We start from the raw sequence: 25799 nt of genomic DNA, 5'->3' as shown, positions 1-25799 counted from the left end.
AGAAATTTGGCCGACATCCAAGTCTTTATCGTCTGAACACATCTCTGTGTCACCGAAATCGTTTGATGTGGATAACAACGGGATGAAATCCTTTGGCTTTTCATCCGCCACTGAAATGGACGTATGTGAAGTAAACCTAAACGGATTACAGGGGATGTTGGCACTGAGTCTGAGGCACAAACTCACTGTCACTGTGAGGCCTGCTCTGAAATGGCGAGGGCATGACATGAAAGACTGAATGCGTGTGGGAGACAATCGTGTCCTCATCGTGTGAGAGTCCAGATCTATCCCAAAAAAGGTTATCCACTTGGAGGGGATTAAAAAACTCTTTAGAGAATCTTTAGAGACCAACTTGAAGAAAAGGAAAATGAAGCTGAGCGCATAACCCTTAACATACACGATTTCAGAAAGTGCGCAGAATCTTGTGCACACTTACCACTTACGCGGACTTTAGAAAGTGCGCAAAGTGCTAGCGTGCACACTTACCAATTCCGTGGATTTAAGAAAATACACAGAGCTTAGTGTGTGTTCTTTAATGCGTAAACCAAGGCTGCTAGGATGATTCAGCACGAGATCTCGATGAGAGCATGCTTGAGTCTGTGATTGTGCTAATACCAGCCAATCATCTAGGTAATTTAGCACACGGATGACCTGGAGCCGCAATGGGGCCTGAACTGCGTCCATGCATTTCGTGAAAGTCCATGGAGCCAGGGCTAAACTGAAGGGAAGAACATGGAATTGATAAGCTTTGCCCTCTAAAGCGAATCTGAGGAACTTCCTGTGTCTCTTGATGATCTGAATATGAAAGTATGCATCGTTCAGATCGATCATGACAAACGAATCGTTTGGTTGAATCTGAGACAGAATAGATTTTACCATCAACATACTGAATTTGCTCGTAAATCCAATATCAGTCGTAAACGCCATGTGTTTTTTTTTTGCACAACAAAATATTGGCTGTAAAAACATGACTCCATCTGAGAGGAGTGTACTTCTTCTATAGCCCCTTTTCTCAGTAGAGATGACATCTCTTGTCGCAGCACTGCGGTTTCTTCTAAACTCACTATCGTGGGAAGAATACCACGGTGAGGAGGCGGCCCTTTTCGAAACTGAATGGGGTACCCGTAAAAAACTGTGCGTAACACCCATTGCGGAATGTAGGGCAAGCCTTCCCATGCAGCCCGAAAAAGCTTTAATGGTCTTAAGACCACTGCCTGCGGCTGTGGTGTCTCCACATGCATTAGAATGTCCGAGCATGGAAAGCTTGGGGTGTCCGTAAATACAGGAAATGCATTTGTCAAGGTAGCTGTGTTTCATTGTATATAATCCTGAAGCGTGTTTACAGCAGGATTTATTCCAACAGGATGCACATCGGGCCCCGCTGCTAGCAAGAAAGCGGCAGCTTTGTGGGCCGTCATAAAACGGGCTGTCTTTGCCAAACCCTTGGGCCGTTGCGCGAACTTTGAAGGGCTGAAGTGCGCAGAGTGTCTGAGGGAGCACTCGGAGTGGTAGACGAGATTTCCTGACGAGATTAGACGTGACCCGAAATGCCTTCGAAGGAAGGAGGGGGCAGACTTCCAGGCCAAAGCAGAGTTCAGCGCAAGATATTCGGCAAGAGTGTCGTCCACTGGCGACATCGTTGTATAACTGCGGCCCACCATGTCAGCAGTAGAGGCAAAATCTGCGGCGTTAGTGATGTCTCAGGACCTCAAAACCTCTTGGTGGAGGACCAGGAAGAAGGGCTGCGACTTACGGGGCTGGGCAGAAGCACGACTAGTTAAAAAACAGTCGTCAAGCTTAGATAGGGATAGGGATTGGGCCTGGGCCGCGTCCACTTCCCAATCCAAGCTCACTGTAGGAAGGGGAGGTGCATTTCTCCTGTCCGCTCAGAGGGAGAGAACCGCATGTGTCGGCCAGGACATCCTCTGAGTCCAAAGCCGCGGAGGGCAAAACATTGTTTGTTAAAAGCAATTTTGCTGATTTATCGCACTCGAGTGGGGGGAGAGCGAGCGAAGTGGAAAAAACTCCAGTGCAGCACTGTCCTCATAGTCCAGGCCGCACACATTGCCCGAAGCCACCACCCCGTGCGGCGCCTCGGCAATTGCAGAAGCATTACGGCGGGGGTTGGACACGAGGGCAACCTAGAGAAAATTTCTACTCACGAGCGCAGAACTTAGCCACAGGCTATCACAGTGAGAACATTTAGAGAGGCTGCTAAGCGTACCTCTCATGAGTGTTCCCCCTGTGATAAAACTCTTACATGGCTCCTTACCTTTCGTTGACTCATCGCGTCCGCAAAGTGGAGTTGAACACTGCTCATATAATTGTTGCTGAGAACATGAGATGCTTTTCATTGGTCACAGAAAATTTGCTTTCCTGGAGGAAATTAAATCTGAGCGAAATAGCGCGGCATGCAGGTATACTATGCTTACGCATATGTAAGGCGGCGCCAATCGCTATTTGGCCAATATGATTGGCGGTATGGTACAAGGCTTCAGACATTCTTCATACCAAAGGGTTTTCCCATACTGTGGTGTCCCCACTATGAAAGGGAACCCTTATACCCCTTAACCCTTATTAAAATGTTTCATTGTGTAGTCAAGGTCATTGTATTTTTTTTACTTTGTCAGATCGTGATGAATGACTGACAGTTTTTAATAAATGTAAAGGTAGCACTCTTTCCATGCTGTATACGATGATATATACAGAATTTAAATAAATATTTTATTCTTCATGCATGACAAGCGGCCACCCACGACACAGAGAAAGCTAAAAACTACACTATATAGAAGATAATCATTTCAGAAGCACTGCAACCGATCTCTTCCAAACGCCGGATTTAGGTAGGAAGATGGTTATCATTTGTATTGGCTGCCACGCCAAATTATGCACACCAGCTTGCTTTTCTGTTTAATTTAACAGCGTTTTTGTGAACTTATATATAATTTATTAAGAAATTATTGTAACACTTTACAATAAGGTTTGATTAGGTAATGTTGATTAATGTATTAAAGTGTATTAATGTGTTAATGATTGTAAAGTACTACCTTAATAATGTATTTCGAGCGTTCACTTGTGAAATATTAATAGTAGTTAATAGTAACTAAAACCACAGAAAAAGAAAAATATGCATTATCTAACAAAACTAATGTGTTCCCCCAGGAAATGCAAAAAAAATAAATAAATAAACAGACAAAAAGAAAACATCATCATGTCCCTTTAGGGGCTGTTTTAAACAAAACCAGTAGCAATACAATCGCCATAAGTGGGGGAACATGTGACATGAGTGGAATTTTAATATGTTATTGCTAGAAGAAAACATATATATTTGATACATAATATATTTGAAAGAGCCACTGAAACTACATGCTTCTGAACACCACAGAAAATGTGATGGCCCATGAAAATATTCACAAGATCTGTTGCATCACACAACACCACATGACAGTGTGCGAGGATATGACCCGATTCAGCTAAATTTTCAAACATTTACATTAAATAGAGATGATATTTGTTATCTTTCATATACAATTTTAGGGTTACATTAGCTTCACTGTTAGAAGACGATGAAATGTATCTGACCCCTTCAAAAGGTCAGTGATTACTTGAGTGATTCAGCGATTCGTTGATTCAGTTCAACCATACTAAGCAAAAATGACACATTTGTTTGATTGTCGTTATTGCTGAAGTGTTGAACTTTATCCTGCGTCATAGTCTTCATGCGGTTTGTTTGCGTTCGCCTGGCGCCCTCTACTGTACAGACATGATTTTACATTTCCTTCGGCCATTTTTTTCACCTTTAGTGTGAAAGGACTTTAGGTTTGTAAAATAACTTTTTTTTATATTAAAAACAACCCACGCAAGCTCTTCCCAGATCTAAAGAGTATCGCAAAAGTAATGTAACGAATTACTTTCCATAAAAAGTTAGTTTTTAGGTAACGCAACACTGGTCACATATTCCTTTAGAAATCATACGAATATGCTGATTAGGTGTTCAAAGAAAAAGATAATTATTATGCTGCTTAATCTTTAAAACGAGTCAGAAATATTCATTAAAAAAATCACTTTTCACTGACCTACATTATTAGTCTGCATATCGCTTCAGTCGCCAGCAGTTATTACGTACTGAAACCCACTGCGATCTCCATAAAACAGGCCTCAAGACTATACAACATTTTATTATGGTCTACGTTCAGTAAGCATGTCACTATATCAGTGATTACATTTTGTGAGCATCTTTTATTGTTTAAAATACAATTTGCAAACCCCTAAAGCTAATCCGAAAGAAATCTCAAACACAACAATCATGTCATCTAACAGTTGAGTCAGTCTCACACAGAAAGTTTGTTCAGTTCATTATTACCTATCAGAAAATCACAGCTAACAGAATGTCATTACTAACAATATCATCTGTGAGGGGAAATTAACAGGACACAAACCATTTATTATTACAGTAACAGTATGTTGTATATATACTTATTAATAGCTTCGTTTGGAGTGGAAAGTCTGAGGGTAATAAAACACACAAATGACAGCATCACAATCTCATCACCTGTATGAGTATTAGCGTTGTTTGTGGAGAAATGAGAAACCAATGCTAAACATTTACAGTGACTTGAAAACCCATATTCTAAAGATACTGAATGAAGAACACTTAATGTTCTTCATAGATTACCAAGAAAAATAAAATCAGGTGAATCACTCAAGATTTTCATGCTTTAAATAAAGAAATTCCAGTGAATGGATTGATAGCACAATGCTAATGTAATGATTCAGGATTTATGGGCTCTTAGAACAATGAGAACATTTGCTACATTAGACCAGAATAGAAGACCTTCAACTGATTTCCACAACTCCTTCTTTTACATCATTTTCAAGGCACGAAATGACAGCACGGATGCTTCTAGTGGCAAACATGGAGGATAACAACACATCTTTCACTATTTGTGCGTTCTAACACAATAAAAATGGAGAAACGGCAAAGAAAAATGATTCAAACAAACTGACATGTGCAAGGAACTTCCCAGTTGTGTCCACGGCTCATGGATTATTTCTCATAGAGATCAAGTGGGTAATGCTCTTTATACTGCTGGACGTGCCGCCACATGGCGTCTCTCTGCTTGACTAAAGGAGGAATCATCTCATCGTAGACGTCAGTGAACAGCAGCTCGGGGTTGGGTTTCAGACGTTTCTCTGCTTTTTCGAAAGCCTCCATGACGAGTTTTCGTGACTGCTTCCTCCAGGCCCGCTCCTCGTCCTCGGCCCACCAGCCTCGGGCGGTCATGTAGTGTCGCAGGCGAGAGATGGGGTGGTCCTGCTTGTCCCAGTAGTTCACCTCGTCGACGGAGCGATATGCAGAGCTGTCGTCACTAGTGCTGTGATGACCAATCCTGGAGTGGGAAGAGGAAATGAAGGCTATGTTGGTTTCAAAACACTAGTGGGTGCAGGGAAATGTTAGTCGATGTTCTGTAAATGTTTGGCTGAAAGGTGAAGCTAGCAGAAACCACCACTCTGGCTAACAGAACATCTCATGTTTTACACTTTAGGGTAAAGATGTGCATGAAATGAGCGAAAATCAGTTTTAGAGTTCTGTCTTCAGCAAATCATAATAACAACTTGTCAAAAAATAAGATCTCTAATTGAATTAGCTTTTATTTTTCATTTTTCTCAATCTACTTTTTATTCAATATTCTAATCATTGCGCAAGATGGGTGTTTAAACTTGAACTAAGTTGAAACTAAAAAAAAGCTGACTTTGATCTCTGCACTAGTTCCTCACGTCGATGCTTTGTAGCACGTAAAGGACCACAAACGACGCAGTCAATGTTGCCTGAAAAATTACTAAACAAGGTCAGTGAAAACATTCCCCACTTTGTATTTCATTATCTGGATGAACTACTGACTGTGACTCTTAACAGACTTGATGTTTCCTGCCTGGTTGGAAAAACATGATGGCAGATATAAATCAACTACTGTGTTGGACCTTTGAGTCTGAAATAAAACAACACACACACACACACACACTGAAATAAAACAACACACACACACACACACACACACACTGAAATAAAACAACACACACAGTATTAAGATTCAAGGATAAGTAAACTTCTGAACAAGGTCATTTTTTATAAATTCCGTTATTAATTTTTCTTGTGGAGTATACACAAACATATGATATGTGAAAAAGCTTATTCAGGATAGTACAAAAACTCTCTTATTTTGCTAAAACTATTATCATAGGGGCATATTCTGCAAGGGGTATGTAAACTTATAAGCACAACTGTATGTGTGTGTATATATAGGTCAGTCACAAAAACACATATACTTATTGGTCAGTAACAATATTTCAAGGACTGTTGTGTCTGAGTACAACAATGGGTTCTAAAAATAAAAGGTGAGCGATAAACAATGAAAATGTAATATTCCCATAATTATTCATGTGGTAAAAATATGTGTATTATGCAGTACAACTGTACATTATACCTTACCTTTCTGTCTTGTTCATTTTGGCTCAATACTTCTTGCTAGTAACCGTTTGATAATTAAGAAAAATTAAGACAATACTTTCATTCAGCAAGGATTGCTTAAATTGATCAAAAGTGACAGTAAAGACATTTATATTGTTCCAAAATATTTATACTTCAAATGACTGCTATTTAACTATCTATTCTTCAAAAAATACTGAAAAAATATAACACGGGTTTCAACAAAACCATTTAGCAACGCAACTATTTTGAATTGTTCTTAAGCCCCAAATCAGCATATTAGAATGATTTCTGACTGATTGTTGAAATTATGTCTTGGTTAGTTCCTTATATAATATATCCTTAAACAATGGCCAAATATTAATACAGCAGTAATAACATAAATAGGAGGATCAAATTTACAATCAAATGGACAAACAGAATCCAAACCTTAAAGAGAAAACTATAAACTGCTTAAACTGCCTGGATTCAAAACAATCCACTGCAAAGAAAATGCCGTTTCAGTGAGAGAAACTTGCATCAAACCTAAGCAATAGCCAATTTCAAGCAATAAGCAAGCTCTCCCCCATGTTTCATAAAAGCCTACACTGCAAAATATTGTTGATAAATAGGTTTACAGTGCATCTCATAGCGTTTTCTGCTGAGTTTGCCACCCTACACAGTTAAAATAGACCATACCCCAAATGGCACCCCTGTGGTCTCCTCCAGGTCTGCACTGTGCCACATATGCTGTTTATAGGTAACAGAATGCTGTGGATGTTGTACTTCATAGTTTAATTCATATGGTTTACCTGTAGGTCATGGCTTCAATGAGGAAGGGCTGGTTTTCAGCCACCGCTCTGCGTCGAGCCTCCTTCGTGGCATTGTACACTGCGAAAACATCATTTCCATCTACACGTATCGACATCAGTCCATATCCTGGACCTCGAGCAGCTGTGCACAAAAAAGGAAGGGAAAAAAAGCATAAGATAAAGGAAACACAGAGACTCACATTGGAGTCTGTGATGGACACACATACTTACCAATACCATCTCCTCTGTACTGCTCATTGGTCGGTGTGGAGATAGCATAACCGTTGTTGCGGCAGAAGAATATGAGAGGACACTCGAGGGTGGCAGAAAAATTAAATCCAGCATGTGCGTCTCCCTCACTGGCGGCCCCCTCTCCGAAATAACAGATGACCACACGGTTTGAGTTCTCCCTCTTCACTGCGTACGCTGCCCCGGCCGCTACAGCAGGTGTGACAGATCAAAGTCATTCTGTTTTTACTTCTTTTCTTACACAAAGAAATTAATATTTTTATTCAGCACAGATATATTAAATGAATCAAAAAGTGACACATCTATATAAAACAAATGCTGTTCTTTTTAACATTTAACTGGGTTTTAGATCAAATAAATGGAGTCTTGGTGAGCATTAAGACTTTCTTCAAAAACACACACACACAAATAGACCACAAACTTTTGAACGGTAAGTGTAAAATATTCATGATGACTGTTCTGTGTAATAGACATGCTCACTTCTCACCTTGGGGGATCTGAGTGGCAAGTGGTGAGGAGATGGTTACAAAATTGAGGTCTTTGGAGCCGTAGTGAACTGGCATTTGTCTACCCTTGCCAAGGTCATCAGCGTTGGCATAGCATTGCGCCATAAACAGATCCAAAGGGAAGCCTCTGTACATCAATACACCTATAAAAATTCAGAAAATATACCTTTATATTTGATCAAATATTAATAAATACATTTATAAATGTATAAAATATATGAACATTTATAAATGCATAAATATAATGTATACTATAAATATTTTTTTTTTGTCAAATATCAATAAATAAAAATTATTTAATCAAACATCAATGCATTGTAATTTAAACTGCAATCTTTTTCTTAAATCTTATGTCCCGATACGAGTCATTTTGTTATAATGATTTTTGCTTTAAATAAGGTCTCTATGATATCAAAAATAAATTAATTCCATGGATATTTCACAATTCTTGTCAACAGTTTCATAAAAAAAAACATTAAAAAAAAAACAAAAAAAAAATTGAAAAAAAACAAAAAAAAAACCTCAAGCTTACTGAAGACAAACAGGTAAACAGTCAGCAATTAAATAAGAACTGCATATTTTTCACATTAAGTCAAGAGCAGTCTTTTGGTGATTAGACAGAAAATCTGTTGTTCCTGATTAACATGAATGACAGACTGCTGTCACTTTAAGAGCTGCCTGAGAACAATATACTGTTACACATATATCTTCTTTCTCTGAGGACCTAAATTACTGTGTTTACGAGGACACTTGTGTGCATTTTGACACATTCAAGTGTTTGTATTTTAAACCTTTCAAGGCCTAGAAAGCAGCAAAAACATTATCTTCGAGTTTTCTATCGGAAGTTCTCTTTTGCTACTGATTGCATTTCAATGGCTTACATTACTTATTTAGTGATTTAGTCATTTAGCAGACGCTTTTATCCAAAGCAACAAATGAGAACAATGGAAGCAATCAAAATCAACAAAAGAACAATGATTTAATTGTATGATAAATAAAAAGAAAACAGGTAGATATAGTACAAAAATATTAGAAAAGCTAATTTTTATTAGCTTATTTGATCTTTTTAAAATATTAAAAAGCTAAAATATTAGAAAAGCCCAAAAATGAAAATTCTATCATCGTTTACTCACCCTCAAGTTGTTCCAAACCTGTATTAGTTTCTTTGTTCTGCTGAACACAAAGGAAGATATTTGGAAGAATGACAGAATCAAACAGATCTTGGTCCCCATTGACTTCCATAGTAGGAAAAATATATACTATGGTAGTCAATGGGGACCGAGATCTGTTTGGTTACAAACATTCTTCCAAATATCTTCCTTTGTGTTCAGCAGAACAAAGAAACTAATACAGGTTTGGAACAACTTGAGGGTGAGTAAACGATGATAGAATTTTCATTTTTGGGTGAACTATCCCTTTAATTTTTTATTTTTTTTAAACAAAACAAGCTAGCAATCACTTTTTTTAAAATGCAATGCTTAAAACCGTATGCAAACGATAGGTTTTCGTGAACATGTAGCACAGCAATGTCACAAGAGCGTGTAACCACGACAGAAATAATAGTTGAAAATCTCTACAGGTTAACACATTTCTACCTGTTAATTGTGTCTACCGGTACATCTCCCACCCCTGAGCAGCATATTACACACGAGACGACCGTGTGTGTTTACTCCCTAAACGACTCAAAATAATCTTTCACACTGCCTCATTTAGTTCGGTTGAATCGTACCAGAGTTCATTTCCTCCTTTGGTGTGGTTCGTTTGGGCAGGTGTGAAAGCAGCAATCGCACTGGAGTGCGCACCAAAGGTGGACCAAACAAGCGTACTGAGACCTGCTTGAAGAGGTGGTCTCGGTATGCTTTCAAACGAACTCTGGAGCGGTCCGTTTGTGTTCAGAACGTGATCCGACCTCGAACAGACCCAATTGCAAAAAGTACTGATCATTTTTGGACTAAACCAGCTGCCGTAGTCAGCTGCACTGTGCATTATGGGATGAGGAAGTGTTTGTTGACAGTTTACACTTTAGCATTGCAGCTCATGGACAAACTTGGAGTAGTGAGGAGGTGCAGATCCTCATAGAAATTTGGTCAGATGACCATGAGCATGTCAGAGTTAAGAAGAATTAATGCATGCCTCCGCTTGAAGTTACGAGCGTGCCATTTGCAGTGCACTAGACTGATTGCTGAAGACCTCGTGGCGCAATGGTAGCGTGTCTGACTCCAGATCAGAAGGTTGCGTGTTCAAATCATGTCGGGGTCAAGCCATCTCCTCTTGGGGGAAGTCGTGGCCTAATGGTTAGAGAGTCGGACTCCCAATCGAAAGGTTGTGAGTTCGAGTCCCGGGCTGGCAGGAATTGTGGGTGGGGGGAGTGCATGTACAGTTCCCTCTCCACCTTCAATACCACGACTTAGGTGCCCTTGAGCAAGGCATCGAACCCCCAACTGCTCCCCGGGCGCCGCAGCATAAATGGCTGCCCACTGCTCCAGGTGTGTGCTCACAGTGTGTGTGTGTGTTCACTGCTCTGTGTGTGTGCATTTCGGATGGGTTAAATGCAGAGCACAAATTCTGAGTATGGGTCACCATACTTGGCTGAATGTCACGTTCACTCACTCACTTTCACTCACTTCACTCACTTGTTTTCAAGCCGCATCTGCACTTCATTATAGAAATGTATTGTTTGCATATTGTGTACAAACAATCTTATAGATTATGGCCAGGGACAAAACCAGCCCGCGCAGTCGTCTCTCCATAGTTGTGTTGTCTCCGTGTTGTTTGCTGGCTTTTCCTCTTATGTTGGAATATTCCCACACATAAATTCTGACCAATCGGAAAGCAGTTTAGGAAATACATCATGGCCAATGAGTGATGTGGATGTTGTCATGTGACTGCATTTTGGTTCGTTTCAACTGGTTCGGACCAAAGCAATCAGTGTGGTGTGAAAAGGAACCAAAAAGCTGAAAAATGCTACAATGTATAATTGTTTGCCCTTGGTTCGGACCAAATGAACCAAACTAGAGATGTGAAAGCTCCCTACAAAGTTAACATAACAATGGACTACATTGTGCTGATCAAGAGTGCTTCTTTTCCCCATTTTCTTCAAAACTGCTGCATCGTAAGTGTGCTCAGGCCTGGAATGTTAAAGTGCAGTGCGAGTGAGAGGGAGGTCAATCGTGCCTGAGCAAGTAACAAGGCTAACGTGTCCAGTGTGTGTGTGCACACTTATAATAACAAAACTGGGAGAGCCACTATTGTGACTCCAGCTTGTAAACATGCTCACCAGCTTCTCGGTATTGGCCGAAGACCAAATCAGTAGGTTCAAGAGCCGCAGCGCTTCCAATGTGTGTGCCTTCCTCACCATAATTGGTCATGTAAAAAGATATACGGCCCTTGAACACAAAAGCATACCAAACTTAAGCATAATAAACTCTTTTTATTAATTTTATATTTGAATAAACACCACACTGATATCCACTGCACCTCTCACCTGCCTCTGAGACTCGTAAAGAATCCGATCCATTGTGTTGAGTAATGTCATCTTCTGATAGAAATTCAAAACCATCTCTTTTGGAAGCTGAAACAGACAAGAAACACTGTCTAAATGCTAAAATTGCAGATGCTATTTAGTAACCTGCTACCAGCTCCACACATTATCTTAGACTCCACACCTTAGGATCCTCAGACGGATTGATGATCTGGCCCTGTCTGTCCATCACCCTATACACAGGGATTCCTGAGATCACATTGGGCTGGATAAATTCCAGGTGATCAATAAACTCTGCCGAGGCCCCGGGAAACTGCGGCTTCTCCGCTGAAGAGTCAAACGGCTGCTGGCGAAGAGCTCCCTGAAGACAGAGACAGAGGATCAGGGAGTGACATACACAAGCAGCGGAGAAGCAGTTCATGAGATCTGATCACGTACTTTACCATTCAGACCAAAAACTGCTCAATAATTCCCTCATAAACCAAGGTTATTAATCAATTGAAATTAACATCATAGAAAAACATATTCGTTACTTGAAATAATAATGAAATAAAATAAAAACATAAAGTAAACTTCAAATTTAATTTCAGCTAGCTGACAAGGCCACGTTTCTTATTTGAATTTGTACTTAAATTAAAGTATATTAATTCAAAACTATTTAGACATTAAACAAATAATAATATAAAAATGACAAAACTAAATTATAAAAACTTTTTTAAAACTAAAACTATAAAAATTAATAATTTTATAAATAATAACTGTATTATTTAAAAAAAACAGTTACACACACACACAGAGAAACTTTACACTAGACTTTTAATAGCCAATTCCTGACCAGCTAGTTTTACTATCTAGTGATGAGATTTTTTATTTTGTCTTTGTTTTGGTTTAAATGTAATAGGGGTCATCTTGTGATTTTGATGCAGAAATATAAACAAAAAGCAAGGAGAGAAAATATAGATACTTTAAAAAGAGGCACTAAAATAAATAAGGCTAAATACAATGTAAGACTGAATACTGAGAAAAACTGCAAAGCATGCATATTAAAAAAAGCCTTTAAAATACAAGTGCCTTAGAACTTGTTAGTAGCATGGTTTGCGTATTTATGCACATCTTTATATCAGCTGGTAGATTTAGGATCCCAGCGAATACACTCGCACATATTTTTGCAAGATTATCTCATGCTGGGAAGATAAAAAGTGAATATATTTCAATGGCACTAGGCTGCAGGGTTAAGCATTGAGTTTTCCCTCATACACACCCCACAGAACCAGCCAATCGGCTCTCAGTGTACAACAACAGCCTTGTGAAGGTTGAACAGTCCATTACCCATAATAATACACAGAGATCTGATCAATAGTTGTGATAGTTGTTAGATTAAAACAATTACCAGATGGTTAGATCACATAATTAGACAAATCGAACGCAATTGTGAACTGATTCTAGGTCAGATGAGGAATGCCTATAAATAAGCATTAGAAACACTCACGGATTTAACATTATTTTAAGACTAACATCGTGATTTTCATCAAGGTGGTTTACTATTGGTATCTATTTCATACAGTCCAAATGAACGTTACACCAATGTTTTGAGGTTCGCGCAGCTTTTTGCTAATCACAGAAGTCCGTTCGCGGAGAACTTGCAAATGTCATACAGGTCAAACTTACATTAAGGCGGAATGCTCTTTGTTGGAGAAACGTTGTTGCTTTTAACGTAGTATTTTGACGAATTGCGTGAAGCCCGATCCCGTATAATTTCGTTAAACCTCTAGCAGCCGCCATCTTTACGTCAAGTGCGTGTCTTGCATCTGTTCCTGGCTCTGATGACGCCTGTGAAGCCCTTTCTTTTACTGTCTATGGTGAAACCCCACGCTGTGCGCCCCCTGCTGGACAATAGCATACAACCAACACAAACATTCAGCCCATTTTTACGTTTGTGTCTGGGAAATGTCTCATTTTAATTGCATATTAAATTTATTAAATATAAATTCCTCTGTATAACTACAATTTAGTTGCAGATATATTTTAATTATACCGGTCAAGGGTTTCTGGCAACGTGGTCGTTGCGAAAGTTTACCACTAGAGGGCGAACGTATAATGTTGTCATAATGGTGCGTTCAAAACAATGAGGAATAAATGAGCGCGACGAGAGGATTGTGTGTGTGCGCATGATGATCATGATGGAGTTAGATCGAAGTTGTTCGAATGTAAGAGAATATGGAAATGAGCAGAGTTTGTTATCCAAACCTGACGGGTCTTCCACATTTGTTCAAGGTATTTGTATTAGTTTGTAATTGTCTTTGTAAACTTTGTAAATTGTGTTTGTAAATCTGTATTGTTCTGAATTTGTACATTTATCATCAGGTGATACTAGTATCCTGGCAGGAGTTTACGGACCAGCTGAAGTGAAAGTCAGCAAGGAAATATATAATCGAGCTACTGTAGAGGTTCTTATCCAGCCAAAAATGGGGCTTCCAGGAAGGTTTTATTTTTATTATTTTATTAATTTGCAGCCTATGGTGTGCATATTCATAATTAATGACATGGGTCAAAAACGAAAATGCCTTTACAATTATAAAAACTATAAACGTTTAATACAGCTTTTTAAATTTACATTTAAAGGGTTAGTTCGCCCAATTTGCAAAATGATGTCATTAATAACTTACCCTCATGTTGTTCCAAACCCATAAGACCTCCATTTATTTTTGGAACACAGTTTAAGATATTTTAGATTTAGTCCGAGAGCTCTCAGTCCCTCCATTGAAGCTGGGTGTACAGTTAGAATTTTTTGAAGCATCGAAAATACATTTTGGTCCAAAAATAGCAAAAACTACGACTTTATTCAGCATTGTCTTCTCTTCCGTGTCTGTTGTAAGACAGTTCAAAACAAAGCAGTTTGTCATATCCGGTTCGCGAATGAATCATTCGAGGTAACCGGATCTTTATGAACCAGTTCACCAAATCAAACTGAATCGTTTTAAACGGTCGCGTCTCCAATACGCATTAATCCACAAATGACTTAAGATGTTAACGTTTTTAATGTGGCTGACACTCCCTCTGAGTTAAAACAAACCAATATCCGGGAGTAATTCATGTACTCAAACAGTACACTGACTGAACTGCTGTGAAAAGAGAATTGAAGATGAACACCGAGCCGAGCCAGATAATGACTCGTTCACGAGTCAAGAACCGTTCTGTCAGACGTGTCCGATTCGTGAACCGAGGAGCTGATGATACTGCGCATGTGTGATTCAGCGTGAAGCAGACTGACACACAGAGCGTCTGAACCGAACTGATTCTTTTGGTGATTGATTCTGAACTGACTCTGTGCTAATGTTATGAGCCCAGGTAAACCGAAGGCTTGCAATCATCGCCAACGACGCCATTACGTCGAGCGCAAAAGAACCGGTGAACCGTTTTCTTCAACCGGTTTATTGAATCGAACTGTCCGAAAGAACTGCTGGTGATCCGAAAACTGATGCAACCGGTTCTTAACTCGTGTGTATTAAATAAATTCAATGCACACAGACTGAAGTAGCTTAATTCTTTGGTTCTTTTAATTGTGATGATTTTGGAACACATTTAACAAAAACCCACCAATACACTATCTCAACAAATTAGAATATGGTGACATGCCAATCAGCTAATCAACTTAAAACACCTCCAAAGGTTTTCCGAGTCTTCAAAATGGTCTATTTCTACTATTCTACAATCATTGACACCCTTCACAAGGAGGGTAAGCCACAAACATTCAATGCCTAGGAAGCTGGCTGTTCACAGAGTGCTGTTTCCAAGCATGTTACCAGAAAGTTGAGTGGAAGGAAAAAGTGTGGAAGAAAAAGACGCACAACCAGTCGAGAGAACCGCAGCCTCATGAGGATTGTCAAGCAAAATCGATTCAAGAATTTGAGTGAACTTTACAAGGAATAGACTGAGGCTGGGGTCAATGCATCAAGAGCCACCACACACAGACGTGTCAAGGAATTTGGCTACAGTTCTCGTATTCCTCTTGTTAAGCCACTCCTGAACCACAGACAATGTCAGAGGCATCTTACCTGGGCTAAGGTGAAGAAGAACTGGAGTGTTGCCCAGTGGTCCAAAGTTTTCAGATGAGAGCAAGTTTTGTATTTCATTTGGAAACCAAGGTCCTAGAGTTGCTTGAAGTCCAGTGTTAAGTGTCCACAGTCTGTGATGATTTGGGGTGCAATGTCATCTGCTGGTGTTTGTTCCATTGTGTTTTTTTTGAAAACCAAAGTCACTGCACCAGTTTACCAAATAAGTTTTGGAGCACTTCATGCTTCCTTCTGCTGACCAGCTTTTTGAAGATGCTGATTTGATTTTCCAGCAGGATTGGGCACCTGCCCACACTGCCAAAAGCACCAAAAGTTGGTTAAATGATCATGGTGTTGACCAGCAAACTCACCAGACCCGAACCCCGTAGAGAATCTATGGGTATTGTCAAGAGGAAAATGAGAAACAAGAGACCAAAAAATGCAGATGAGCTGAAGTCCACTGTCAAACAAACCTGGGCTTGCATACCACCTCAGCAGTGCCACAAACTGATCACCTCCATACCACGCCAAATTGAGGCAGTAATTAAAGCAAGTATTGAATACATGTACAATAAATGAACATACTTTTTGGAAGGCCAACAATTCACTAAAAACATTTTTTTATTGGTCTTATGAAGTATTCTAATTTTTTGAGATTTTTGTTAAATGTGAGCCAAAATAATAACATTTAAAAGAACCAAAGACTTAAACTACTTCAGTCTATGTGCATTGAATTTATTCATTCATTATTAAGTAACACAATTTGAGTTAAATTATTGAAATAAATGAACTTTTCCACGATATTCTAATTAATTCAGATGCACCTGTATTTGTATTCGCATTGTGTGCAACGCGTTTACCTAAAAAAAAAAAATTTCAGGTTTTAAAAATGTGAATTAAATCGTAAAGAAAAAATTTAATTACTAATATTCATGTCAGGTGTTTAATAATACTAATAATAATATTAATAATAATAATAATTGTATTTTCATTTCGGTACATTATTCATACACTCTTCCGGTCACCAGACTTCTATCAGTGTTCTTCGTTTCGGCCTGCACTGCCAGTTCTCACCATTAGATGTCAGTCTCGTACAGACTCAAACTCTCTTCATTTTGTTGTTTCGTTAGGAGTCCGTGAGCGCGCGAGAGAGCAGTGCGCGCGCGAGACGTGCGAGGCTGCGCTTCAGTTGACGCTTCATCCTCGCTCCTCTGTCACAGTCATCCTGCAGGTCGTCCACGATGATGGCTCTGTATCCTCAACACCAGCAAAACATGTCTAATGTCTCTTAAATTAAGAAAAGGGCATATGTAAAACGTCTGGTAAAGTCAAAATGCAAGTGTGATGAGAATATTAATCTGAACAATTGCAACATTTATATTGTTCAAAGTTAGCTTTGGGTTCAGCAAGGTTTATATATATATATATATATATATATATATAGAGAGAGAGAGAGAGAGAGAGAGAGAGAGAGAGAGAAATTAATACTTTTTGTCATGGATGGACAAAAGTGACAGTAAATACTTTTTATTTTAAATAAATGCTATTCTTTTTAACAGTCTATTCAAGAATCTTTAAAATGTGTGAAGTGTCCCTCTTTACACAAAAACATTCAACTACACAACTGTTTTCAACATTGGCAATAATAAGAAATGTTTCTTGAGCAGCAAATCAGCATATTACAATGATTTCTGAAGGATCAAATGACACTGAAGACTGAAGTAATGGCTGCTGAAATTTCAGCTTTACGGTCACAGGAATGAATTACATTTTAAATTTATTAAATTAAATTAAATGTATGCATTTAGCAGACACTTTTATCCAAAGCTACTTACAGTGCATTCAGGCTATCAATTTTTACCTATCATGTGTTTAATACATTTTAAAATGTATTAAAATAGAAAATAGTTTATATGATAATATATTTACAATATTACTGCATTTACTGTATTTTTGGTTAAATAAATGCAACCTTGGTGAGATTAAGATAACTTTTTCATAAAAAAAAAAAAACATACCCCAAATTTCCACTTTACTGTTGATTTTTTTATTTTTTTCTGTCCCATTTTCTTGCATTCTCACTGTATCTCCCTACAGTTTGGATCCTTACTAACTTTCAGCTGCTGTCATGCTGCCTAAATGCCACCTGTATGGCGTTTTTTTTTTCTTTTCAGGAAAGTCGAGCGTTGTTAACATTTGCTATTGATAGTGTTGAGCATAATGTTTTGATGTCATCAACCAAAGGTTCTTTTTCAGTCCAGGAGGTGGGATCGGATGCACATTTCATTCTTGTGTGTGAGATTCATTGCTCTGTTTGTGGATATGATACATAGGAACTTGTGTTTCATAACCTGAAGGGCAATGGCATAAATGTTTTCTTCCTACACAGCAGCAGCTGTGCATCGCAATCAGTCAAAAGGCTTCTGAACAATTTTCCAGTTTTATAGGGAATCTGTCAAACGGCGGTATTCTAAGATAAAATAAAACACCCTTGTTGGGATTTTTACTTTGAGTTTGCATAATTTCCTTACTATATATGTGTGTGGGTCTATATAATTTTAGTGCCTAAAATTAACACTCGCCAAGCGCCAAATGCAAGTAATAATCAGCATTGGCGCATCAGCATTAGCAGTTCAGTCAGTGTACTGATTGAGTACATGAATTACTCAGGGATATTGGTTTGTTTTAACTCAGAGGGAGTGTCAGCCACATTAAACAAATTAACAGCTTAAGTCATTTGTGGATTAATGCGTATTGGAGACGCAAACCGTTTAAAACGATTCAGTTTGATTTGGTGAACTGGTTCAAAAAGATCCGGTTACATCGAATGATTCATTCGTGAACCGGATATGGTAACCTGCTTTGTTTTGAACGGTCTTACAACAGAAACGGAAGTGAAGACAATGCTGAATAAAGTTGTAGTTTTTGCTAGTTTTGGACCAAAATGTATTTTCGATGCTTCAAAAAATTCGAACTGACCCTCTGATGTCACATGGACTACTTTGATGATGTTTTTCTTACCTTTCTGGACATGGACAGTATACCGTACACACAGCTTCAATGGAAGGACTGAGAGCTCTCGGACTAAATCTAAAATATCTTAAACTGTGTTTCAAAAATAAAACGGAGGTCTTACGGGTTTGGAACGACATGAGGGTGAGTTATTGACATAATTTTGCAAATTGGGCGAACTAACCCTTTAAGTGATTGATAGTTGTTCATGTCTATCCCATAAAAGTGATTGAGATTTCCATTAGACTGTGTGAGCTGGGTCAGTGAGAAAATTCCATAGTATATATGCATTCTTATTAGTTGCTGTTCACCGCAGTTGTGCTTGATTCGCCATTTAGTTCCTCTAAAGATGTGTATTGTAATGAGTATCATTAAAACACATAGGCTCTTTCCACAACATCAATGCAAGTGCAAGTATTATGAAGGCAAAACCAAATTAAATGTTCAGTCAAGTGCATTTATTTGTTCATAACAGTTACCTGCAAAATGTACACATTTGCACAAGATTAATGTAGAGGAGGAATAAAATAATGACAGGCGAGGATTTCTCTGGTCTGTAGTCCTGTGTTGAGACGCGACCGCATCACTATAACCTGTGCACTGGAGGACTGTTTGTGATGCTCTTCTGTCATCCCACACAGGCAATGATAGCTCACTGGAGGGGGCTATGCTATCACTCCTCTCCTCTGCTCTATGGGGCAGCTTGCTGCAGAAGTAATACATCATTTCCTACCATGATGTGACCCAATTTCTAACTGCGGGGAGCGCGAAGGGCACCTGCCAAGGCAGTTTATGCTGACCGCTGTTTTGTGGTTTAATCTTTTGGAACAGGGCACATTTCAACCTGTAAATCACACATGGTTTTCTGATTGAAGTATTGTGCACTTGACATCTGAATATAAACTTTATCTGTAATGGGACAGTGTAGCATTCAAATGTTTGGGGTCGGTAAGATGTTTTAATATTGTGAAATATTATCACAGTTAAAAATAAATATTATCTATTTGGATATATTAAAATATCATTTATTTCTTTAAAGGCCTTAATGGTCTTTAATCCAGTCTTCAGTGTTAGGCGATCCTTCAGAAATCATACTAATATGATAACATATTAGACATATTTCTAATTACATTTTAAAATGTTACAAATAGTTTTGTGAAAACAACTACATTTTTTATGAATAGAAAGAACAACATTTACTTGAAATGTCTTTACTGTCACTTTTGATCAATTTAACATCTCCTTGTTGAAGAAAAATATTAATTTCTTTAAAAAAACTGAACACAAACATTTGAATGATAGTGTATTTCCAGATATGTCTGTTGTATGGACTTTTAACAGTTCACCAGTCAAATTAATGAACAGAACATTTGCAAAGTAAGTTTGTGAACACAAATATACTGCAAAAAAAAAAAAATGAAGTGCCGATAATTGTACATAAATGCAGATGGATTTGAAGGCAAGACTATGCAATGTACGTATTGTGTTTCATATCCGAGACACTTCCAACTAAAGCACTTAAGTAAAAGAGTAGGCCTAAAGGGATTTAAGTATAGAGTGCTACAACAAAATAGAGTTCCCAGTGGTAGAAATGTCACTGACTACAGTTTTAGCTTTTATCCTAGTGGATTCTGTAAGTTAATAACTGCCCAGGCAGGCAAATACCCTTTATTTCACATTTACAAATCATACATACTATATGTTCAGTACTTCAGAATGAATATAAATTACAAACTTGTCATTTAAAGATGTTTACATACCTTCAAACGCAATGCTTTTGGGCAAAACTGAATGTATATTTAAAGGGAACAATGTTTTTAGAGGTTTAATACCATTTTCTTTTCCTCCTATGTATAATGTTAATACATTGGTGTTTAAAATTTGCGTTGTGTACAGGGGTAACCTCTGAATTTCTGCTTTTCATAAGTGTCACCTATACTGTCAGAGAGTTGAATTAGAATTTGAATTCAGCCTGTTGGTCGTTTTTGTTGTGAACAGTTATAGTTAAAGGTGCTGTATGTAGGATTGACACCGAGTGGTTGAACTAGGTATTGCAGTCCAAATTTAAAATATTGGAAAGGGTTTTTTATTTCACCCTGCCCCTCTACTCCTCAGACTTGACTTGCACACAGGTTGCCAGATTGAAGACACAAACATGAATGAGCACACTTGACAATTAATTCAATAAAATATGCTGTATTTTCAAATGCCGAAATACAATTGGGTAAACTGGCAGTGGGCGGATTTCACAAACCAAAACAAAAACCAACATTCCAGCCAGTAATGCAAATTTTCAAAGGAGAATAACTGACTGTAGCATTATTTTTCAGATAAACAAGTATGTCAACTTAGCATGTTTCTTAAATATCTGCAAACATATTATGGTATTTTTATGCATTAGTAGAGTCAAAAATGTACATACAGCACCTTAAATTACATAACTTATTCATTTTGATTCATCCTTTTTCTTAAAAAATGGTTTAAGGGCTAAAATAAGGTTTATCATTTAATATGTATATTTGTACTGTAAATAAAAGGAAAAAATGTAAAATAAATAAATAATAAAATTTGGTGGTCTGATTCCTGATTCACCACCTTTTATAAAGGTTAAATCATATGAAGTGTTTCCATACAGTAATGTTGGTACAGTAGGTGGAAAATGGAGGGTCTACATTTATCAAGCTATAGAGTCCTGCAGGAGAAGCTTCTCATAAAGGCATGACTCAGTGAAAGCTGCTGAGTATGTGTGTGTGTTTCCCTCATCGCATTGAACTTTTGCCTCTGCATACTTATGCATCCACATATTTGCAGAATCTGCCTTACCTTGTACATGTTTTCTATTTGAAGATTTCCAACTGAGTTCTAAATCATTTACTGTGGTGTTTTCCATTTGGAGAGTGAATCAATGACCAGCTTTAGAGCTCAAATAGGAAATGACCCAGTTGTCTTGAGTCATGTGTCTTGGAGGGCACGTCCTGCTGTTTTACAGCCAAGTCCGTTGTGATCTCCTGATATCGCAGTCTTTTTCTAGTTCCCTTCTAACAAACCCTTAGGGCTCAACCACTCCCTCCCCTGCCAACTTAGACAAAAGCGCTAAGACAGAGCGCAGGTCTCTCTTTCTGAAGTGGGAGTCATATTTTTTACTTTCCAAATGTAGTGTTTTGCATTTTTTTATCTAATATGACAGCTGTGAACTTGCAGAAAATGTTACAAAGGTGGCGTCTCTGCCAAATCAATGTACTTATTACAGGTGTAGATGAATGTGCGGATGCAAGGAGCAGTGGATTGTGTAATTGGGAACCAGGGAAATGCATTTCTGGAAGAATTGAGAGAAGATACTGATACAGCAGTCTTTAAGGTGGTTTCCCGGACAGATAGGAGATCAGGGCAGCGATGGCGCAGATGTATGTGATGATGCCGAACACGATTGAAAGAACAGAGAGCCACAGAGTCTGCCGAGAAGCCGCACTGGCACCCTGGAAATCTCCTTGTGCTGATGCTTTGTTCGTCTGGAGTGGAGAGAAGAGAAGGTAAACAGTTGCATTAATCATAGTGAAGATGTATGTCCATCAGCTCTCTCACGGTTGTTTACTGTATGACTGCAGTGATTAGCTTTTGCGTAGGATCGGTCAAAGGCCTGCATATTTTCCGTCCTTACGCTATCTTTTTTATTCGTTTCTCTTCTCCATTCAACTTGGATCCCCTCATTTTAGACAACACCTCATGCTCTATTGGAAATCAATCACCAGAGGCCTCTCATTATGACACTAATTAAAGTCTGAATGAAATCCATTGATCAGAGTCTTGTCAGCTATGTGGGCTGAACGTCTGCAGTGCCTCCTCCACTAAAAACAGTCTTGAATAGAATATTAAAAGTTGCTTTAGGTTGTTAAATAATCCCAAAACACATGAAAAAAACACCTTGTGTAAAGGTGGCCAATCAGATTACAGCTTTCCAGATTTAAAAGAAGCTTTTGTTTTGAGTTTGTGTTTGATATACATCAACAAAGGGTTCATCTGAGGATGAGACAAAGACAAAGCTTAATAATACAATAATACAATGCCATGTGACTGGAAAGTAGTGCATTATGTTACTTTTTTAATGCTTTACCAACAATCTACATTTGGTTGATATTTTTTGTCAAAATGTATTTAAACAGACTAGATGTTATGTTATAATTGGGCAGTACGGAGCACTGCTACAGTCTTCAATATAATGGACTTCTAAATATATGATTTATGGGTTGATTTATGGCTTTTTCTTGTCTTCTCTATTAGTTGGCACTCCAATCTGCAATGTATCATCCGCCATTTTCATAATATTTCACTGAAGGAGATGAATGACATCAGAATTCTTTATGCTCACAAACATGCAAGGTTATGAGTAGGATAATGATAATAGTAATAGATAATAGTCAGTCAGATTGGAGGAGTCTATTGAGAGATCAGCACAAGTATTTGAGTGTCGCATATGACTCCTAATGGGAATATAAACATTATTTAAAAAAACTAGAATATGACCGTGATTGGCAGGGGTGCCTATAGATCTACAGCTGTACGCACTGTGTGTTTTCCATACAAATATCTCAGCTGCCATTATGCATGTGTCCTGTATTTCTGACGACTGAACGAGCAATGCCAACAATTTGTGAATGAATAATTCTTTTCAGTCAGTTTTCTCTTTTCAGTGAATTAGCAGAATGTGTTTGCAAAACATATGAAATACATTATTTCTATACTGTTAATTTGTTCTTAAGAGTCTCACGGGAGCCTTATGAAAGTGTGTAGGCCGATAGCTACATAAATGCTAGGCATACCAGAGAAAAAGACAGAGAGAGCCCAAGAGAATGAAAATTATTTTTTTCCCCTTACCTTTTGGGAAAGATAGAACGCAGCAATGCCCAGAGGCCAGAAACAACAGAGCATGGAGAAGAAAGCCAGGCCCAGGTAATCTTGAGGGATCATGATGGGAAAGTTGCTTTCACTGTCTGTATCACTGAAGTCATCACTGGAGGAGTCCTGCAGTACATTTCACAGTCATCAGCACCAGGGAGGTTACATAATGTTACATAATGTCAATGGAAATGATTTACTGGTCAGAAATTATGTTTGTTATGGGATAAAACTTTTATTAATTTATTATTTATAGCATGTTGTATTCTGTTCCTCACAGGATCATGTGAAATAGAGTTTCAGAGGTATGACTCGTCTAAAAGTGTAGGTTATATAAATAGCTTTTGTAACATGTGAACTTCAAATGTATATAGGTTTTATCCAACAAAGGCAATGACTTGCATTTACTTTTGCTGTTCTGTATAAATGTATCTGTTGCAGATTTTTCTGGTTCCTGTAAGATAATGTGACTGAATGAGGTTATGCCAAATGTGTGCTAGTTGTGCTGCCTACAGGCAAATTCTGACTCATGTTTAAAAAAAGAGCTGTTTTCAATCTCTCTTTCTCTAGGACTGTGTCTGACAACTCTGCTTATTTCTCTCTCTCTACAACCATAGTGTTCACATCCTCAAGATGTGTGTCATGTGCTTTTTACTTCATTGACTTCTTCTCTACACAAAAAGGATTCATGGTGTAAGAAGTATATGGGAAAGGGAACGGTTAGCCATTGCATTGTTGTTTTGGTCACTGACAGGTGTCTAAGCTTTCCACTAGACTCCGATTTTTCAGCAGTAAAAAGCACGACACAACTACAGTAACTCAACTACGTGCTACCTTTTTCAACACGGAGCAGTGTGGCTTGACAAAATGCTATATTGCTGTATTTTTCATCACAATTTATTGCATTGCAGCCATACAGCCGGATATGAGCAGAGGGAATCGTTAAACATGCTCTGGCCTCACTTCCATATGTAACATTAAGTCTGATGCCTTTCAGTATATAATCAAATCACTGGTTAAATGAATGATTCACTGATTCATTTTAACCCCAGTTTAAAGGTTTTGTGCCTGAATAGTGCACTCTTAGACTGAATTTTGTTAGCTCTGACCTGTAGTTAACTTATTTAACAATTAACTAGTAATCAATTTAACTAGATTACTTACAAATTGTAATCGTCACTGATTCCTAATTCCTAACAACGGAAACTGTAGTCAGTAATTTAATCTATTCTGACTAATAATCTGTCATTTTTATTACATAGATATGAATAGAAAATATTGCACTGTTTTGAAAAATACAAAGAGGATAAATTAAACACTGCATTACATGAACAAGCATTCATAAACATGAAAACACCAAGAACTAGGTTTGACATTTTGTCAGGTCTTCTAGAATTAATAATTAATGAAGGTCACAGGATATGTCAGTTATAGTTCCGAAACGCATAAAAAGTCTCAAATGTTATCAAAAAAGTAAGTGCATTTTGTACACATTTTTGAAGCTATGAAACTAATTCACAAAACAAAGTATTATGTGTATTATCAAAGAGTATAGAATACCCAAGACGTGTCACTCGTATATATTATGCATTGCTCACGGGAGGAACGAGGAGATTTCACAAAACGAGTCTTTAATAACCCAACAGGGAGACACAGAACACAAGGAAGACATTCAAGAGCCGACAAGGAAACATGAGGCAGACTACACATTTAGACTTTGGTATTATGCTAATTAATTTCCCATGTCTGATGCATTTATAACAAATTTTAAATATAGAAAAATAGTTTATGGCGAATCAATCAATTATGAACAATTTACCACCATTTTCAATTGTTAAAAAGAAACCAATCTGATTATGAGAATTTTAAAATAGAATGTAATTACAAATACTTCATTTCTAGAATCCGATTATGTAATCAGTGCTACCCAGCACTTTTTGGAACCTGACAAGCCACAGTAGCTATCTTTAACAGTGCTCAGGCTCCTGTCAAATCGACTTTATGGTCACAAATGAATGTCTGAGATCTCACGGGGGGATTTTAAATTATACGTAAACCTCACAGCCATCTGAAAATGATATAAAGGCCATAAATATTTAAAAGAGTAGCCTTGCAATCATGTTACCATGTCCCACATCACTTTTAAGCACGTTCTGGTATTTAAATAGAATAATATTTTATTAATGCTGTGTCATAGTAGAGCAGGTCCTCATAAAACACTGCAGTCGCTCGCTCCGGTCTTGCCGATCTCACAGTCGTCTCTCCTCTTTGTTAGCACTGCCTCTGCTCAGAACAGGTTTTTAAATATTTCAATGGCAGCAGTTTTAC

The 25799-nt window shown here is 38.0% G+C and overlaps 3 protein-coding genes and 1 non-coding gene across 4 annotated transcripts in view; 2 read left to right on the top strand and 2 right to left on the bottom strand.

Moving 5' to 3' along the window:
- Nucleotides 1-4219: 4219 nt before the first annotated feature.
- On the bottom strand, nucleotides 4220-13339 carry bckdha (branched chain keto acid dehydrogenase E1 subunit alpha). Its single transcript, XM_059506304.1, has 8 exons — nucleotides 13183-13339; nucleotides 11699-11875; nucleotides 11518-11604; nucleotides 11311-11419; nucleotides 8015-8176; nucleotides 7510-7716; nucleotides 7279-7420; nucleotides 4220-5390 (listed from the first exon to the last, which is right to left on the bottom strand). The coding sequence occupies exons 1-8, from the start codon at nucleotides 13294-13296 to the stop codon at nucleotides 5048-5050; spliced, it is 1341 nt and encodes a 446-aa protein (XP_059362287.1). The 5' UTR covers nucleotides 13297-13339; the 3' UTR covers nucleotides 4220-5047.
- Nucleotides 10221-10292, top strand: trnaw-cca (transfer RNA tryptophan (anticodon CCA)). The gene has a single exon. It is a non-coding gene; the product is annotated as a tRNA-Trp (tRNA).
- A 272-nt stretch (nucleotides 13340-13611) lies between the features above and the next one.
- Nucleotides 13612-18078, top strand: exosc5 (exosome component 5). Its single transcript, XM_059506305.1, has 5 exons — nucleotides 13612-13788; nucleotides 13879-13994; nucleotides 16699-16818; nucleotides 17687-17830; nucleotides 17956-18078. Exons 1-5 carry the CDS (start codon nucleotides 13683-13685, stop codon nucleotides 18043-18045), a joined length of 576 nt encoding a protein of 191 aa, XP_059362288.1. The 5' UTR covers nucleotides 13612-13682; the 3' UTR covers nucleotides 18046-18078.
- A 3112-nt stretch (nucleotides 18079-21190) lies between these two features.
- The window catches only part of LOC132101379 (synapse differentiation-inducing gene protein 1-like), a 30293-nt gene continuing 25684 nt past the window's right edge, over nucleotides 21191-25799 (bottom strand). The window contains exons 3-4 of the mRNA XM_059506303.1: nucleotides 23451-23597; nucleotides 21191-22087 (exon numbers count right to left, since the gene is read on the bottom strand). Of these exons, the coding sequence (XP_059362286.1) occupies nucleotides 21932-22087; nucleotides 23451-23597 (303 nt within the window). The 3' untranslated portion in view covers nucleotides 21191-21931. The remainder of the gene's footprint in view (nucleotides 22088-23450; nucleotides 23598-25799) is intronic.

This window comes from Carassius carassius, chromosome 23 (assembly GCF_963082965.1).
Source record: "Carassius carassius chromosome 23, fCarCar2.1, whole genome shotgun sequence".
Classification (NCBI taxonomy): Eukaryota; Metazoa; Chordata; class Actinopteri; order Cypriniformes; family Cyprinidae; genus Carassius; species Carassius carassius.
This window is presented reverse-complemented; position numbering and strand designations above follow the sequence as displayed.